This window comes from Bos indicus x Bos taurus, chromosome 4 (assembly GCF_003369695.1).
Source record: "Bos indicus x Bos taurus breed Angus x Brahman F1 hybrid chromosome 4, Bos_hybrid_MaternalHap_v2.0, whole genome shotgun sequence".
Lineage (NCBI taxonomy): Eukaryota > Metazoa > Chordata > Mammalia > Artiodactyla > Bovidae > Bos > Bos indicus x Bos taurus.
The window spans coordinates 15,699,325-15,718,057 of NC_040079.1; the positions used below are offsets into that span (position 1 = coordinate 15,699,325).

Consider the following 18,733-nt stretch of genomic DNA (forward strand, 5'->3'; position numbering starts at 1 on the left):
TACATTGAACATGGCAGAAATGCATCTGTAAAGAATCTTCTCTTGTTTTAGCTTATAAGCCTTTGGGCATATTTAGAGACATTTGGGGTAGGTCAGTCATCAGTTATACTGGGTAAACTAAGTTCTGTCAAAGTCCAAATTGGTCCAAATTGCACTACATTGCCAGTAGACTCCTCCCCCACTGCCCTGCCTCACAATGTCTGTTATAAAAAGCTGTATTTTAATAATAAAGACAACTAAAAAATGTTTCCCTTCTAGTGTGTCCTTAAACATTTATATTCTTAAGATCATATCAGTGTACACTTAATTTTGTATCCTTTTTTAATTATAAACATGTTTCATGATTCAAATTTCATAACTGTTTTAGTAGCTGCATAATATGTTCTAAATTGACACACTATAATTTACTTAACCAATATGTCAATATGCCTAAAATGTCAGTATGCCTAAAATAGGGAAATAATTATTTTTTAGTATAATGGATAATGTTGCACTAAACATCTTTGTGCATATCATTTTTTCTTATGAATTATTTCTTTAGGAAAAATTCCCAGAAGTGGAATTACAGGATCAAAGGGTATGAACATTTTATGGCTCTTAATATGTGCCAGTAGAATGTTTTTGAGCATTAATGCAGCCATTGGTTTTAAATGGCCTGAAATGGATTTCAGCATTTGATCAGGACTAAACCCTTCAGTCTAGGGTTAGGTTGGCAGGTGTTTCAAAGTTTTTATTTTATCATGTTCACTAGTTAATTTCATATTCTTTCTGTTTTGTGAAGTAATTTATAAGACAGGTATTATTTTGAATTCACCTTTCTGTTAATGCTTAGTGGAAAATAAAATGTTGTTGCTTTTTTATCATATGCTTTGATTAAGTATACATTATTATCTATTTGTAGGACTTGATTAGAGACCAAGGGTTTCGTAGTGATGGAGGTAAGTAGTGATTTCAATTTAAAACAAACAAAAAAACACCCCGGGAAGAATGCAATTGCTTTGCTGCTTGTCTCCTTTATATTTGCTTCTTTCATGAAACACAGACACAGAGAAAAATATGTAGAGAAAAATAAAAAATTGTTTGCTTTTCTTTAGTAATTATCATTTATCTCTAATAAAATTTTAACTGATTTTAAATTTTAACTCCAGAAACAGAGAAAAAGAGAGGACATAAAAGGGAGTCTTAAATGTGACATCTACAATTTTTTAATGTTTTTATCAAATCATTTTACCCATTTTATTCCTATCTCCACTAATACTTAAAGACTGAGCAATCAGGTTTTTTTACAATCAGTTAAAACTTGACTTCTTAAATCATTCTTGGGGAGAATCCCTGGGATTACCTGCTACAGCTTGTCAGTTTGATAGACACTGTCAACTACTTCCCTTCAGCTTTCTAGAAGGCCCTGGAAGATAAATTTTATAGCGTGGACTCCTAATAGAAAAGCCCAGTTCCCCTCTTACTAGTCCAATAAATAAAATAAGCAAATGAGAGATCGAATGGAGATTTCTTAAAGAATTTTTATCAGCTGTTTACTCTGGCACCCAGTGAATATTGGGGTCATAGCAAAACATTATTTTAGAAAATACTTTTTAAAATAAGAGTTTATCCCCATAAGATTTTTGTAAGAGATGCTGTTTGAAACAGTCTTGACATTTTCTTTCAGGTGGTCCTTTATGCTTCCCTCTTCAACTGTCGTCTGTTTAATAAGGAAGCCCTGCAGTGCCCACGTACTTTGTTTAGAGTCAGTCTTTTCACTGTGACCCTGCTTTATATTCAAAATATCTAAGCCCAGATGCAAAGATACTTTATGTCAAATGTTGCATGAACCATCTTTTTTATGTTTCTATATACTTGTGGACTTACCAAAATAATAAGCCTGTGTTATGTACTCTGGACTTAGTATTTATTATATGTAGTACATAGTTACAAAAGTTTTTTTTTCCTGTTTGTTATTCCATGAACCCACCAATTAATGTTGCTGCCAGTTTGACTTTCGTATGCTTTAATAGCTGTGGCTTTGATAATTTTGCCCAGTACATTCAGCATTTAAATGTTGCCATCACGTTAGCATCACAGAGTTAACTTAGTCATAAAAATTGCCTGCTTAGTACCAAAAATCAAACAGCATTTATCCTTTATATGAATCACTTTTAAAAGAATGATTGGAATTTTATGAAAATAAGCAGTTTTTTAAACATCCATAATTATTTTGTGAAGCAGGCTTCAACTCATCTTATTTATTCCCCGTGATTTCTTTCATTTCTTCTGTGTCTGTCTTCCTGTGTTTGCCTGCTCCTCTCTTTCTCTTCTAACAGCCCCTTTGAACCAGCTGATGCGCTGTCTTCGGAAATACCAATCCCGGACTCCCAGTCCCCTCCTACATTCTGTCCCCAGTGAAATAGTGTTTGATTTTGAGCCTGGCCCAGTGTTCAGAGGTAGTTGGGCTCTTCTTTCTTGTTTTCACCCAAAGCAAATTAAATATAAACAACAGATGCTGTTTGTGTCTCACCCTCACAGTGTGTTTGTAAGTGTGAGAGTTTTCAGTGCTAAATTTCTGCTTGGCCTGGCTGGAGTGCTCTGAATGTGCTTCTCACACATACTCACTTCCACAAGCTTTCTGTATGCTGTCTGTCATAAATGTTTAAAAGCAAGAGCTGAAACTTCCATCTTGTTTTTTGTTAATACTAACTTTTGGTCTTGATAATTTCCTAAACTCAGGGGGTGGCAGCAAATAATGTGGGGAGGGTTTTCTTCAAGCTGAATTTCTTTTACTTTAATCCATTTAGGTGATAACCTTGATGGTTGCTAATATCAATTTTTTTGGTTTTTAAAAAATGGAAATCCCTATTATGAGTTCTTATTAGACTTTTGGCTTTGACTTTTTGTAATATGTATTCTTTTTTTTTTTTTAAACATAAGCCATGTATATTTTATATCAAAACTAGGGAACTTAAAGAAGATCTGTAATGTATTTGAAGTATTTTAGCATACTTTAGAAAATTAAGATTGATACTTTGAGTTATGCTCTCATATGAGGGGAGAGTGTAGCAGTATAATTTCACCCATCCATTTTATTTCACCATTCTTTAACTAGTGGTTAAACTAATTCTTAAAAATTTAAGTCAAAATTTAGACAAGTGTCTTGCTCTAAATATTTTTAAAGAATTATATTTACTGGTTTTTGCTAGTGTCTGTTACTTATTCTGAATGAATGATGGTTTTCAGATTTTTGCTCTTTCTGCCCAACTTTCTCAGAGAATCCATGGAATGGGCTGGAAGTTATAGAGAACTGAGTAGTGTAATTAAAGTAAGTGATGCAGTACAGCACTGAGTAGATCAGGATTGTGAAGCCTGGGTAAACAGTTAAGGCTTCATGATGTTGAAATATTATCAATGGAAGGCAGAATACGGATTGTAGTTAATAGATACTACAGTTAATAACTGTAGTTTTTAACTACAGTTTGTAGTTAAACTACAGATTGTAGTTAATAGATACTCCAGGTGTCATTTTCTTTTAGAAATTGCATGTGAGATCATGGAAATTACACATGATGACATATGTGGTGTAGTAATGATGAAATTTCTATACAGTTTTAACATTTTAAATGTTGCCATTAGTATTTTGATCCTTGTCCTTTGAGAGAGAATGACTTTTTAACTTGAGAGTAGTTACCTACTTTTTTTTAAAAATGGAAGTCTTTTCGTTCTGTTTGTGCAATATTAACTGACATCTCAGTCCTGCTTAGCTATACTCAGGCTCCACCAGGAGTCATTACCCTGAACCCCTCTGAACCAGGTGCTTTCTGTACATGAATTGGAATTTTTGCTCAGTCAGCACTTGGAAGAAAAAGTATCCATCAGAAAGGTGAGTCCATTTTCAAAGAGTGTAGCCCTTGGACTCATTTTGCTGATAAAATATTTCCGTTTGTAGTAACTTGGCTGAGATGCCATTGCACTTTACTTGTTCTCATTTTATAGGCAGAGATTTTTCAGAAAGTCTTGAGAAACCTACTTGGCTTTGTTGCCATTAACTTTGTTGTGCAGGTAAAATTAATCTTTGTTTAGCAAAATAAAGCTCCAGAAACCAATGACAGTGACCAGTATCTCTCTTAAATAGTGTATAGTATGTAGTAGGATTTTTTTAAATTTTAGTGGCTAATATGAAAGAGTTAGATAATGTCAATATTAAGGCCATTATTAGAAAATGTTTCCATTTGGAGCATTTCTCTCTTTTTTATTATTATTATTGATTGGCTCTTAATGTCACATAATTAAAGTTTATTTTTTATGTTTGCTTTTAAATTGATTTTGCTTTTTGGTTTTTTTGGTCAAAGAAAAAATTGGGATATATTTAAGATTGTTTTTCTCCTAGGCTCTGCAGCAGTAAGCAAAGTATATATCTATAATCATATATTTTAAAGGTTATTAAATTGACCAAAATGCTAAAACTGTAAAACTAAAAGAAACTATAGTTTTTAAATTTATAATTAATCACCAAATGAGGCCCTCTTTTTGCCTGTCCTTTCCTAATGGTCAGTATTAAAACATGCACTGCATTTTTTAAAATAAGTCTACATCTCCCTGCACCCTCTGCCCCCAGTAAGCTAACATACTTGATCCTCCTTTAATAGATAAATTTTTCCTTTCACTAACTTAGGATCAACCACAGGTTTATCCGCCACACCCCCTGCCTCATTACCTGGCTCACTCTCTAATGTGAAAGCATTGCAGAAATCTCCAGGACCTCAGCGAGAAAGAAAGTCCTCTTCATCCTCAGAAGACAGGAATCGAATGGTGAGAGTATATGTCTTTTTTCCTCTGAAGTGCTTTCTTCTTAGAAATCATTAAGAGCTGATAGTTTTTTGCTTAAAGCATATTCCCACAATGTTGATTTTTGCTCTCAACTCTAATATAATTGAGTAAAAGGCAGTTTGGGAAGAGTTAGAATAGTGTTCTGTTTCTGAACTATGGAAAGAGAGTAAGCCGGTATTTTAGGAAGCATTAGGCATATATGTTTTAAAGAGTTGGTCTGAAATTCAAATATCTACCAAAGGACATTTTTTCCTATTGAAAAATTAAATTTATGCTGTAACTTAAATATTTATTAAAAACTAATCACATTAGCAGTAGTGCACTAGTATATATTGGCTAAGTGGATTCTCTATCATACCAGAGTTTTGTATGTGTTGATAACATTTTTGAGAGAGAGATTGGATCAGATAAGATATATGAAGTAAGTTAGTACTGACTGGGAGAAAGTAATTAAGATTATCAACAGTTGCCTAGTACCTTAACTCAAATTTTTGGCCTTTGGAGCCAAAGCTAGTCGCAAATGTGTAGTGCTTACTTATCTTGCCCCAGTAGTCTTCCAAATGATTTTTTTTTTTAAGTTGCTTTATTTTATTGATTTTAATACTGAAATTTAATATAACATTTCTGCTCATAACCAATAAATAATTTTCATTTTTACTGAATTATTTCCATCCTAATATTGACTTAGTTCTTAAACTTAAGTTGTGTATTGTAAGAATCATCTTCGTATTATTCCTCTAGAGTATAGTTTTGTTTTGTTTCTCCCCAAAGTTCTTATTCTCTTCTTATGTCCGTTTCAGAAATAGAGGAATGTACTTAGTGTCAAACATAAAGTGTTCCTTTTTTGTTTGCTTTGGCTTGACTTTTGCCTTATTTTTATCAAGAAAACGCTTGGTAGACGGGATTCAAGTGACGATTGGGAGATTCCTGATGGACAGATCACAGTGGGACAAAGAATTGGATCAGGGTCATTTGGGACAGTCTACAAGGGAAAGTGGCATGGTACGTATGTCATACAGTGATCCTGTCACAACTTTTGTTAAAAAGAAAATGTCAAAGGGAGTATTCACTGTTTGTATCATTAAGCTGTTTTGATCAGACGCAAGAGTTCCCCAAAGGTTTTTATCAAAAATTATGGGAAATAAAAATTGGATTCACAGTAACCAGAAGTCCTCTCATTATACTTCAGTAATAATTTTTTAAAGATGATGATCGTCCGGATGAGCTAGTCACCAAGATATTTTTTTTTATAAGTCTTTCTGTTGGTAATTTTATTTATATTATAAACCACAAGTAAACATATAAAAAGAGAACTTAACCAAAGGAAGAAATGACCAGTAAACATATAAAAAATGTTCAGTCTCACTACTTGTGAAAGAATTAAAAATTCAAAAAATAGAAATCATCATTGCTTCTTAAGTGACTTATCTTTCTTTGAAAAAATAAATGGACAAAAAATTATTTTAATTGATTGTTTAGAGTTGTGATTGTAATGCTGCTGGTGGGAAAGTAAATTGCTATGAATTTTCTGGAGGGCAGTTTGGCAATATGTATATGGAGCCAATAATTTTATATGTAGAACATGAACAAACAGATGTGTAAGTATATTCATTGGAGATTTAATATTAATGAGAAATGGAAATAACTTAAAATGCCCATTAAAAGAAGATTGGATTATACTGATAATGTCCATATATAATTATATAGACAGTAAAATGGTATGGCAGATCTATATTTATTGATATGGAAAAGTTTCAGTGGTATATTTTAAAAGCAGCATGTATAATATCCCATACTATGACGCTACATATATATATCATAATTTTCTAAATGACCATCAATATTTTAGTATATATCTTTTCTAGGTTGTCTTTTTCGTGTGTGTGTGTTAGTCAGTTGTGTCTGACTCTTGGTAATCCCATAGACTGTAGCCCACTAGGCTCCTCTGTCCATGGGATTCTCCAGGCAAGAATGCTGGAGTGGGTTGCCATTTCCTTTTCCAGAGGATCTTCCCAACTCAGGGGTCAAACCTAGGTCCCCTGCATTGCAGGCAGGTTCTTTACTGCTGAGCCACCAGGGAAGCCCCTGTCCTTTTCGTATATATTTATAAATGTTATATAATATTTATAAATAAATATATAAATATTTATGTAAATACCTTTAATTATGGGACATTCATCACTGAGACTGCATATATTAAATATATATATTATATATATATAAATTTATAAATAAATATATAAATATTTATAATACTGCGTACTTTTAAGAGCCTAGTAAGGAATACAACAGGTCTCCCCATGTGGCACTAGTGATAAAGAGTCCACACTGCCAACGCAAAAGATACAAGAGATGTGGGTTCGATCTCTGGGTCAGGAGGATCCCCTGGAGGAGGGCATGGCAACCCACTCTGGTATTCTTGCTTGGACAATCTCAAGGACAGAGGAGCCTGGCAGACTGTAGTCCACAGGGTCACAAAGAGTCAGACACGACTGAAGTGACTGAGTATACACACAGAGTATACAGGAGTAGGTTAACAGTGATCATTTTTGAATGACATGATTATGAGAGATTTTTATTTTATTCCTTACGCTTTTAAAATGTTTAATTTTTTAAGTTTGTTAGTTTTTTTTCTATAAGCACTTGATAATCAGGAAAAATCAATGTTAGTTTAATTATATTAATGTTAAGTTTAATTATATTGAAATATACATGCAAATAAGTGCACTTTAATGTACAGGTAGCTAAAATTTTGCAACGTTAACACATTTGGTCAATAAACAGAGCATTCCCAGAACTCTAGAAGTCCTTTTCATGTCCCCCACCCTCAAGAGTAGCCACTATCCATACCTGAATAGACATAATAATACAGTATGCACTCCTTTGTATCTGGTCCTTTTTACACAATATTGTTTATAAGATTCATCTGTATTATCGTATGTAGTTGTAGGTTATTCATTCTCTATATAGTGTTCATTGTGTGACTATAGGCATGACTATATACCGTGTGACCAGCATTTGAATAGTTTCCAGTTTGGGGCTTTTATAAACACTGCTGCTATGAATATTCTTAGCACCTGTCATTTAGTGAACATATGTGTCCATGGTGGTTGGTATATATCTAGGAAAGACTTGTGGGGCCAGTAGTCCATTCTAAAGGAGATAGGTCCTGGGTGTTCATTGGAGGGACTGATGCTAAAGCTGAAACTCCAATACTTTGGCCACCTCATGTGAAGAGTTGACTCACTGGAAAACATCCTGATGCTGGGAGGGATTGGGGGCAGGAGGAAAAGGGGACGACAGAGGATGAGATGGCTGGATGGCATCACCGACTCGATGGACGTGAGTCTGGGTGAACTCCGGGAGTTGGTGATGGACAGGGACCCCTAGTGTGCTACGATTCATGGGGTCGCAAAGAGTCGGACACAACTAAGCGACTGATCTGAACTGAAGTAGATATTAACACAGTGTTTCGTGTGGTTGTACCAATTTATACACCTTTTGGCAATGTGTAAGAATTCTACCTGTTTCATATAAAGTTTTTTTTTAAATAATTTTTCAAAGTAAAAGCAATAAGTGATCCATGGATTTGAAGGAAGTGTTAAATACTCTGATAAAGAAGTTTGCAGTTTTCTATTTCCACAAAGTTTCGTTCTGCCTGTCATCTACAGTTTTAACATTCAGTTAGTGAATGCATCTAATTTAGTTTTGCTAAATAGCTAGGAAAATATCATGGGTATTTAATTGGTTAAACTAAATTTCCAAGGGAAAAATGAGATAGGCTGGTTGTTTTTGAGGGAGGGGAGAACAGGGATTGGTATTTTAAAATACTAGTATAGGAGTGTCATTTTTAGTTTTTGTCTTTTGAAAATTAATGCCGTTTAGGTAGTTAAGGTATAATTTATTTGCAGTTTTGCAATGGTATGGTTTTAATGCTGTGGTAATTTGTGAAAATACCATAGAGTTTTTTATGTTTTTAAATTTTAATTAAAGATTGGAATGACATTTGGAATGGCAATTACCTTTTAGGTGATGTGGCAGTGAAAATGTTGAATGTGACAGCACCCACACCTCAGCAGTTACAGGCCTTCAAAAATGAAGTAGGAGTACTCAGGTAAGCTTGTGTAAATCATGTTTTCCAGAGAAGTTACCTTGATCAACTTGTGTTTTCCAGTGACAGCTCCTGTTAGCTTCACAGATTTACTCAAAATGGACAAAACAAAGTCTTTCTGAGTATATTTTGTCTTTGACTGTTTTCTTTTAAGTGGTATGCAATATTATATGGTACAGCTGATAAAAATATTAATCCTAGAGTGAATTAATGGAAACAGTGTTCGGATCATGAAAAGTGGTGCTTCTTCTTACGGGAATACTGCTCTCAAAATTCTAAGGTTATCAAAACACACTTAGAGATTGTATCAAACCTGGAACTTGAGGGAAATGAGCAAACTAGGGTATGTCCAGGCAAGGAGAACTTAGATGCGGAGGATTCTGGAACTATAACTTAGGGAGAAAATTGTCAACAGTACTGAGATGATAGGTCCATAGGAGGCTATTATGTTCAAAAGGGTATAAACTTGCTCTGTTTTATTCTAGAGAGTAGAACAGAGAAGCCAGTGATGAAAGTTACAGGAAAATGTTTTTCTAGTATGAACTACTTTAAAGGGAAGAAAGAAAAGAAGAGGGGACTTCCCTGGTGTCCAGTGGCTATTATTCCACACTTCCACTGCAGGGGCACAGATTCCATCCCTGGTGAAGGAACTTCAGATTCCCTGGTTGTGGAACATGAATTCCACATGCCGCACGATGTAGCCAAAAAAAAAGAAAAAGAAAAAAAGAATAGTGGGAACAGGCTACAGTCTCAGTGATGAATGTCCCATAATTAAAGGTATTTAAATAGTATCTAGTTGCCTATCTATGAGGTACACTAAAAAAGACATTTATGAAAAAGTTAGGGTGTTAGACTAGATAATTCCTAAAGTCTCATCTAAATTTATCCTGCTGCTGCCTTGCTAAAAAATACCTTTTTCTGACAGCATCTTATTGATAAGTAGAGTGCTTTGGCCCTGGTTTTGTGTTTTGTTTTTTTTTTAACATTTGCTAAAGTGTATCAACATTTACTATTTCCTGTTATGTTTCTTTTTACAGGAAAACGCGACATGTGAATATCCTCCTCTTCATGGGTTATTCAACAAAGCCACAACTGGCTATTGTTACCCAGTGGTGTGAGGGCTCCAGTTTATATCATCATCTCCACATCATTGAGACCAAATTCGAGATGATCAAACTTATAGATATTGCACGGCAGACTGCACAGGGCATGGAGTAAGTTCCATTCTGTTAAATCTCATGTAAATTTTGAAGACCACTGAGGATGTTTTAAAGGTTTCAGCTATTATTCTTTTGACTTAAATTCCCAGTTACTCTCCAGCATCATATAGACACTTTTAACTAATGGCTAGCTATATGATATTAAGAAATAGAATAGTCTGTCTCTAGTACAGTCTTCAAAACATATATCAAATATTTGATAATATATATGTGACTGTGAATTTATGTTTACTATACTATAATTTCGCTAAGCAGTGAGGGATCAAAAGATAAAAATAGTCCCCCGGTGCCCCTGCAAAAATAAATCCACTGAAAAGTCATTAACAGTTACTGAAGTATATAAAATGATTGTTAATTATCCTTTCAAGTTATTTTCTCCATGTGCCCCTATTTTCTATTGCAAAATAATCATCTGTGTAAAATATAGTAAAAATAAAGTAAAAGTGAAAGTCTGCATTTTGATCCTTTTTGAGGATTTCAAGTTGACTAGTTCATTGAATTTTACTTTGTAATTTAAAAGATAAAAAAATTACTTTATAAAATTTATCATAGGCCAAAGTAAGAAATTGACTACCAAGGATAGATTTTGCATAAAGTGCAAATAAACAGTAAATAAATCAAAAGGTAAAATTAAATATATTTTGAAAGCACTTAGATGAAAAAATTTAAGTGAGTTAAATACAATTTTGAAGGTCCCATATGTAGTTTAAAAATATGCATGTATATTGAGTCAGTTTAACATTTTATAGTATACAGATGATTTTCACGTACATAGTCATCATGTCATTTAATTTTTATAAAATTATGAAGTACATATTTTATGTTTACAGACAAAGAAACTGAGGCTTCTAAATGACTTGTCTAGACTTCACATTTAATAAACAGCAGCAAAGATATTTAACTCAAAATTTTTGGCTCCCAACCATTATTCTTTCCCCATAACTACTATACCACTTTTGCATTATAAAATTAGAATAAAACAGTAAAAGAGTATACATGTATTAATACCTAAAACTCTGACTTAGGGTCATTTATAGCAAATAAGCATAGAACCAGGACTCAAAACCTGATCTAGCTCTTAAATCTTCCCACTGTCCTACCCTTTCTGTCAGAAAACTAGGCAGTATATTTGTAATTTAGATTGTTTATAAGTCTGTATTCAGCCAAAGTCCTTATTGCAGCAACTTATTACTTTATTCAGTAACATTCCCACTTTTCCAGTAGACTAAAACAGCCCCACCTCTGACTCTGAATCTGTTCAAATCTGAAAGGTTATATTAAAATCTTGCAAAGAGTAAACTGTGGCCACAATGGTAAACATTGAAAGAGAAACAAATCTCGTTCTGCTTTTACCCCACCAGTCTCTTTGCTGCTTCTTCAGCAGGCCAAGTATGCTCTTTGCTCAGGGCCTTTGTACTTGTTATTTTCTTTTTAGGATAAGTACTCCCGCCACCAAGTATTCATAGAGCTTCTCCCTTATGTCTCTGTTCCAATGTTGCCTTTTCAAGGAAGCCTTCCAGTGATCACCTTGTATAACTAAAACCTTCCTACCCCGCTCTGTCACCCTATGCCCCACGCTGTTTTTGTTTTTAACACCCAACTCCATATAACATTTGTTTATTGTCTGTCATCCCCACTAGAATACAAGCTATATGAGAGCAGGGGTTTATTGTTGTGCTCTTTGTTTTGTCTCTAATGCCTGAAACAAGGCCTGAGCTATGATAGATACATAAGACAAAAATTTTAAAATGAAACCATGATTACACACAACAGCATAATTATTGATAGGTTTACCTTCCAGAAGAGAGAGCAGCCACATCCTTGTTGTATCAAAAGTGAGAAATGTCAAGAAAAGGAAAAACAGTCAAAGACATAATCAAAGATTAACACAGAGGAAAAGGCTTTTGCTATACACAGAGGCAGCAGAGAATAGTATTAAATATTGTTTTAGAAACAGTGACTGGGCAGTGAAGTGCAGTGTTGATTAAGGTAAGAAGTGGAGGTAGAGAAAAACACTGTCCAATTGGAATTGTTCTGTGGTCTGGGATATAGTTAAGAGGCAGTATTTTCCCATTACTTTACAGTTTGGGATCTGTAAGTATAAACCTTTGCAGTCTATGTGTTTACTCTGAAATACTTTGTTTGCATTTTGAAGTAACTTAACTATATGATGAGTATATCTGGCTGTGAATGTAAATCATCCCATTAGTTTATCCTTTATCTTAATAGCTGAAAAATATTAATTATATAAGCCTTCTAACAGATTATATTTTTTATTGCCAGCTTAAATTTAACCAAAGAAGATACAATTCCTTTTTTTCCTTTTAGTTTTTATAAGACAATATATGCAACTGGTTAAATGTTCCAACACATCTTTAGTTCCTGAAGGCTTTGGCAGATTGAAAGTCCTCTTATTAAAGTGGCTATGTGGCTTTCAGGTTAAGGTGACCCATTTTTGTTTCCTTGAGATGCCACCAAAACTATAATAATGAAAATTGTTTTTAAGCATGAACATATAATGATGGAGAGGAAAAAAAGAATAGCAGTAATATTTTAGAAGCTAGAAAGCAGATGAAGAAGTAATAATAGACATAGTGCACCCAAAAAAACTAAATTATTAACTGGGTGTGGAAAAATAGAAGCCAACCTGATTTGTACCACAGAATCCTCAAGTCTCAAGAACTGGGAGTGTGAATTATTTCTGGAAGAGGAAAAGTACATAAATGAAAAGGCCTATCTGAAATGTTTCTCTGGATGCCTTCTCATGCTCTATGCCACTGGATGGACACCCGATTCCTACCCTGGCAGGACACTGGAAACATATTCTCTAGAGAGGAGAGAAAGTTTCTGGACTCAAGGAAAATGGGGTGTGGGGGTGGGGGGTGGGGTCGGGTGACTGCCTACTAAGTGATGAATGGAGAGTTCCCTAGTGCTCTCTCTTCATTTGTTTCCCAGAAGGCTGGCAGCCAAACCTTCCCCTTCAGGCAGGAGATTGGAAGACTCTTGTTTGAGGAATCTACCAGCCAAGAATAGAGACACAAAGATAGTGATATTAGGAATTCCATCTAGATGGGAGTACATGGGAGTTCAGAACAAGAATTCAATTTGTATGCTCCAAGCTTTCAGACTGTCTTTTAGTCTCACTTAGTCTGGGTAAAGACAAATTATCTCTCAATTACCAGACATCAGAGGGAAGGTCTCTTAGGCCAGTGACAGAGAACAAATGGGGGAAAGGAAACTAGGAATAAACAAACACAGTTCAAGGAGAAGGACTAACCTCTCCCCACCAACCCCTGCAAAAAAAACTGTTTATCAGTTTCCTCAGAGATAAAAGATATTCTGTGAAATAAGGACAGATGCTTTATAAGGAACATTCATATAACAATGTAAAAATGTTAAAATGCTGATATTTATAGTCAGCTGGAAATTACATTCCTTCCAATTATTTAAACTTTTAGATGTCAGGTTCCTCCTCCATTGTCCTTCACCATCTTTTCATCAAGTACAGAACAAGTTAGTTGTAGCTGACAAGTAGATCTGTAGACTATTTAAATAGTTGCTTAGTAATGGCCTTTACACAGCCCTCATTTCAAACTAGTCTGGCCCTGAATGATTTCCGGAGACTGTTCAAAATGATCTTTTCTGACTACTTTCCAAAACTGATTCTAAAGTTCCAGGATATAAGCAGAATAAGAGCATGCTGTCTCACTATTAAAGTACTGGGGTTGCAGCCATTCCTAGATAAAACCTTTAGGAATTAGGAAGATTGAATTATTGGGACTTTGAAATGTGTCCCCTTTATTGGATTACAAAATATAAGCCGACAGTAGATGAGTGACGTTTTTCCTGTGTGACTGTCTTCTCTCTTCAGCAAAAGATCATTTCTGATTCCTAGGTTTACTTTAAGAGAGCAGAGCTATTCTAGTGGCAGATAATTAAATTCATTCTTAGGAATCAGGATTCATATAGTATATGTTTATCATCTTCTCACCTGACAGTCATTGATTCTGCCAAAGGGCCAAGGTATTTAAAGAATAACATTACAAAGAAATTCCAGGAATTGTCGGTCTGTTGTGCTATTTCTTTTCAGGGCTTTTCATTTCAGTCTAATACTTACTGTATAATTTTAAATGTAGCATTATTAGAAAATTTACTAAATGTTTACTCAGGGAGGCACACAGAAAAAGTTGCAATCTGTTGTTCTCACAGGAGTGATATATTCTGATTGTAAGGTGATTAAAAATAATTTGAGGATAAATTCTTACAATTTACTTTAAAACCAATAATGAAGTGTATGCTTCTTTTTATTCATAGGTAAGCCTAGTTAAAAGAAAGATAGAAGGATGAATTGAAGCTGAGAAGATGGTAAACATGTATTAATGACTGAAAATAATTCTGGTTGATCAAAGAATATTTAATTATAGTAAACGTTATTTTCTGGCAGATAAAAATAGTAATTGAGAGGAGGATGCTGATAATCACAAAAAATGCAGATTGAAAGAAGTACTATTTTTTACCTACTAGAATTGCTAAAATGCCCAAATTCTGGCGAGATTAAGTATTGATAAAGATTAGGGGGATTGCTCACTGGGACACTCCTGATGCAGCCAACCACCCTGGGGATAACTTGGAAGGATCTATTAAAGTGTTTGGTCTACACCCAAGAAACAACCAGCTTTTGTTCCAAGAGAGGTATATTGAAGGAGATATACTACAGGAAAATATCTACTAGTGAAAATTTGGAAACATAAATGCTCATCACTAGAGGACTGCATAAATAAAGTATTGGCACATATGTGCAGGGAAAGAATATATAGCACAAATGAATAATATATGTTTCAACATCAGCTTTAAAGTATGTCAAATGAGAAAAGCAAGCTGCAGCATGAGACCACTTAAAATTGTAAAAACAAAACATTGCATATATTTTTAAATCTTATGTATATATATGTACAAATAGTAAACAAAACTTGGAAGGAGCTCAGTCAGTAGTAGTTATCTCCAGGATGGCAAAAAGAGTCTCAGATGGGGATGGCTTATCAAGGACAGAGGCTTTAGTTTTACCTACGTAAAATTCATGTGGTTTCCGTCTTTTTATTTAAGATTCTACAGTTGTGTTTTATTTTCACAACTTTCTTACAAGTGTAATTTTTTTTAAAAAGGCAGGAGGCAAATGTGTAAAAATTTAAAAGCATTAAGTGTAGTGAGGAAAAGTGGTTTCTACAATTAGCCTTTGTTGCAGTTTTACTTAATTTCAAAATATAAAGTATTATAAGGAAATGCATAATCACTATAGAAAACTTAGAAAATGTAAGCATAAGTAAGCACCAGTACTCTACTGAGAGAGAATTACTGTTAATGTTCAGATATGTAGTATTGTGTATCTTTTCAGAATTCTGTATTTTAATACTGTATACAGTGGTTTGTTGTTTTAAATACAGAATCACACTGGTTTTACTTTTATTTTACTTGCTCTTATTTTAGATGTCTTTACCGATCAATAAATATTATGTTCTAACTCCATCTCTGCTACTACTAGTGAGTGAGTGAGTGAGTCAAGTTGCTCAGTCGTGTCCGACTCTTTGCGACCCCATGGACTGTAGCCCACCAGGCTCCTTGGTCCATGGGATTTTCCAGGCATGAATACTGGAGTGGGTTGCCATTTCCAAGTATGTTTTGTGGGGTTTTTTATATACAGTGATACATTTAGCAGTTACATAATATTTGTTCCAAGTGCTGTTCTGTGTACTTTATATATACTATCTCATTTAATCCTTAGCAACCCTGTTGTTCAGTCGCAATGTCGTGTCTAACTCTTTGCAACCCCATAGACTGCAGCATGCCAGGCTTCCCTGCCCTTCACTATCTCCCTGAGTTTGCTCAAACTTATGTCTGTTGAGTCAGTAATGCCATCCAACCATCTCATCCTCTGCTACCCCCTTCTCCTTCTGTCTTCAGTCTTTCCCAGCATCACGGTCTTTTCCACCCTGCAGGTAGATACTGTTATTAACCTGTATTTATTTACTGGTGGAGAAACTACAGTTTAAGAGGCCAGGTGACTTGCCGCAAGCACTTTGGCTCCAGAGTGTATTTCCTTGACCTCTTCACTGTTCTGCTTCTTCAGTTTAGTTAGTCCTTTCACCATCTAAATGGGCCCTGGATGCCATGCAGCCATCATACTTCCACTCCCTGGGTTTTTACTCTTCCCCTCTCGTAGACCCTGTTGTATTTCTTTTATCCTCAGTCCTCCAATATCTCTTCTCTAAGAACTGTCAGCTGATAACCTCACTTGCCATTTTATTAAGTATTAGAAACACCCACCACAGTATCTTCCTACCTACTTACATTCATACTCAATTTTTCTGTCTCATCATTAAGAGGAAAAGCCAGTCCTTTCATTTTGTGCATGCATACCATCCCCTTTCTCCTACAGACTGACATCTTTTGAGTAGCGCTCTCCTGTTCAACTTCAGATTTTCCTTTTTTACTGGATTTTCTTGTGTTTTAAAACATCTTTCTTATGTTCATTTGGAAGAATATTGACAATTGTTAAACCTAGGTGCAAGTCACAGGATATTATGCTATTCTTTGATTTTTCTGCATTTTCATGCATAAAAGTTTTCATAATAAAGAAGTTGTGGGAGTCCTTTTCTTGACCCCACTTCCATCTCAAACTATCATTCCGTTCCTCTTCTTTCTTTTATAGTAAAACTTCTCAACTGAGTTGTCCTTACTCACTCTCTAAATTCTTCCCTTCCTGATTTTCTTGGACCCCACTCCAGTCAGGCTTTTGCCCCTGACACTTCACTGAAATATCTCTTAATAAGATAGTTAACATGTTGCTAGATCCAGTGGTTAAATACTCAGTCCTCAACCATCAGAAGTATATAATGCAGTTGATCACACTCTTCTTCATGAAACGTCTTCTTAATCCCTTAAACTCTACCACCTGGGAGCCTTTTAGAAAAGCTGAATTTTAACCACCACCTCATATCTACTGAATTGAAGGCTGCATTTTAAGATCCCTGAGTGATTCTAATCATTAATCATTCTAAAGTTTGAGAAGCATTACTTTATATTCTCCTAATTTTCCTTCTCCTTACTATCTGTTCCTTCTCAGCTAGTTCTTCAACTCCTTAACCTCTCTAAATATTGAAATAGTCCTTTGGTAATCTCATCAAGTTTCATGACTTAAAATACCATTTAATTTCCATTTCTGTGGCAGTCTCCAGCTAATTCATTTCGTCAGAACTCCAGACTGTCATATGTAACTGTGCTTAACATCTCTTGATTGTCCAGTGGACATCTCAGATGTAATATATCTGATTCTGAGGTCCTGATCTTTTTCCTCAAGGCTGCCCTTCTGCAGTCTTTTCATTGCAGTGACTGGCAGCTCTCTTCTTAGGCTGCTTGTATCTGACATTTTGTTCCTAGTCTTTGATGTCTTTCTTTTTCTTATACCATACTACCAATCTATTAATCAGCTCCAGTTATCTTTGTCTTTAAAGTATATCTAGGATCTTACTCTAATGGCAGAAAGAGAAGAAGAATTAAAGAGTCTCTTGATGAGGGTGGAAGAAGAGAGTGAAAAAGCTTAAGACTCAACATAAAAAGAAAACAGTAAGTAAGATCATGGCATCTGGTCCCATCACTCCATGGCAAATAGATGGGGAAACAATGGAAACAGTGACAGACTTTATTTCCTTGGGCTCCAGAATCACCGTGGACTGTGACTGCAGCCATGAAATTTAAAAGACGTTCCTTGGAAGGAAAGCTATGACAAACCTAGACAGTATATTAAAAAGTGAAGACAACACTTTGCTGACAGACATCCGTATAATCAAAGCTATGGTTTTTCATGTCATGTATGGATGTGAGAACTGGACCATAAAGAAGGCTGAGTGCTGAAGAATTGATGCCTTTGAGTTGTGGTGTTGGAGAAGACTCTTGAGAGTCCTTTGAACTGCAAGGAAACCAAACCAGTCAATCCTAAAGGAAATCAACCCTAAATATTCATTGCAAGGACTGATGCTGAAGCTCCAGTACTTTGGTCACCTGATGCAAAGAGCTGACTCATTGGTAAAGACCTTGATGCTGGGAAATACTGAAGGCAGGAGGAGAGGGGTTGACAGGATGAGGTGGTTAGATAGCATCACTGACTCAATGGACATGAATCTGAGCAAACTCCAGGAGATGGTAAAGGGCAAAGAAGCCTGGTGTGCTGCAGTCCATCCATGAGGTCGTAAAGAGTCAGACACGACTTAGCGACTGAACCGCAGCAAGAATCTCACAGCTTCTCATCACCTATTCTGCTGTTACCCTGATTCAGACCACAGTTACCTCTTGCCTGGGTGAGTGCCTTACTTCCACCCTTACCCACCTTCATTGTATTCTCAATTTAGTAGTCCTTTGAAGACTTCAGTCAGATTATGTTGCTCTTCTGCTCCTCCAGTGTCTTCACATTTCATACAGAAAGGAAGCCAGAGTACTTACACAATAGTTCTTAGAAGGTCACCACCACCACCTCCCTCCCGCACTGCCTATTCTACTCCCTCTCTCAGCTCATTTACTGCTCTTCTGCCTCTTG

General features: G+C 35.3%; 1 protein-coding gene across 7 annotated transcripts in view; it reads left to right on the forward strand.

Annotated features, from left to right (window-relative positions):
* Nucleotides 1-18,733, forward strand: part of BRAF (B-Raf proto-oncogene, serine/threonine kinase) — a 176,635-nt gene that overhangs the window by 110,855 nt on the left and 47,047 nt on the right. For all 7 annotated transcript variants that reach the window (XM_027538827.1, XM_027538828.1, XM_027538830.1 and 4 more), the window contains 5 exons: nt 902-938; nt 4,661-4,797; nt 5,700-5,817; nt 8,845-8,929; nt 9,964-10,140. In XM_027538827.1, the coding sequence (XP_027394628.1) occupies nt 902-938; nt 4,661-4,797; nt 5,700-5,817; nt 8,845-8,929; nt 9,964-10,140 (554 nt within the window). The remainder of the gene's footprint in view (nt 1-901; nt 939-4,660; nt 4,798-5,699; nt 5,818-8,844; nt 8,930-9,963; nt 10,141-18,733) is intronic.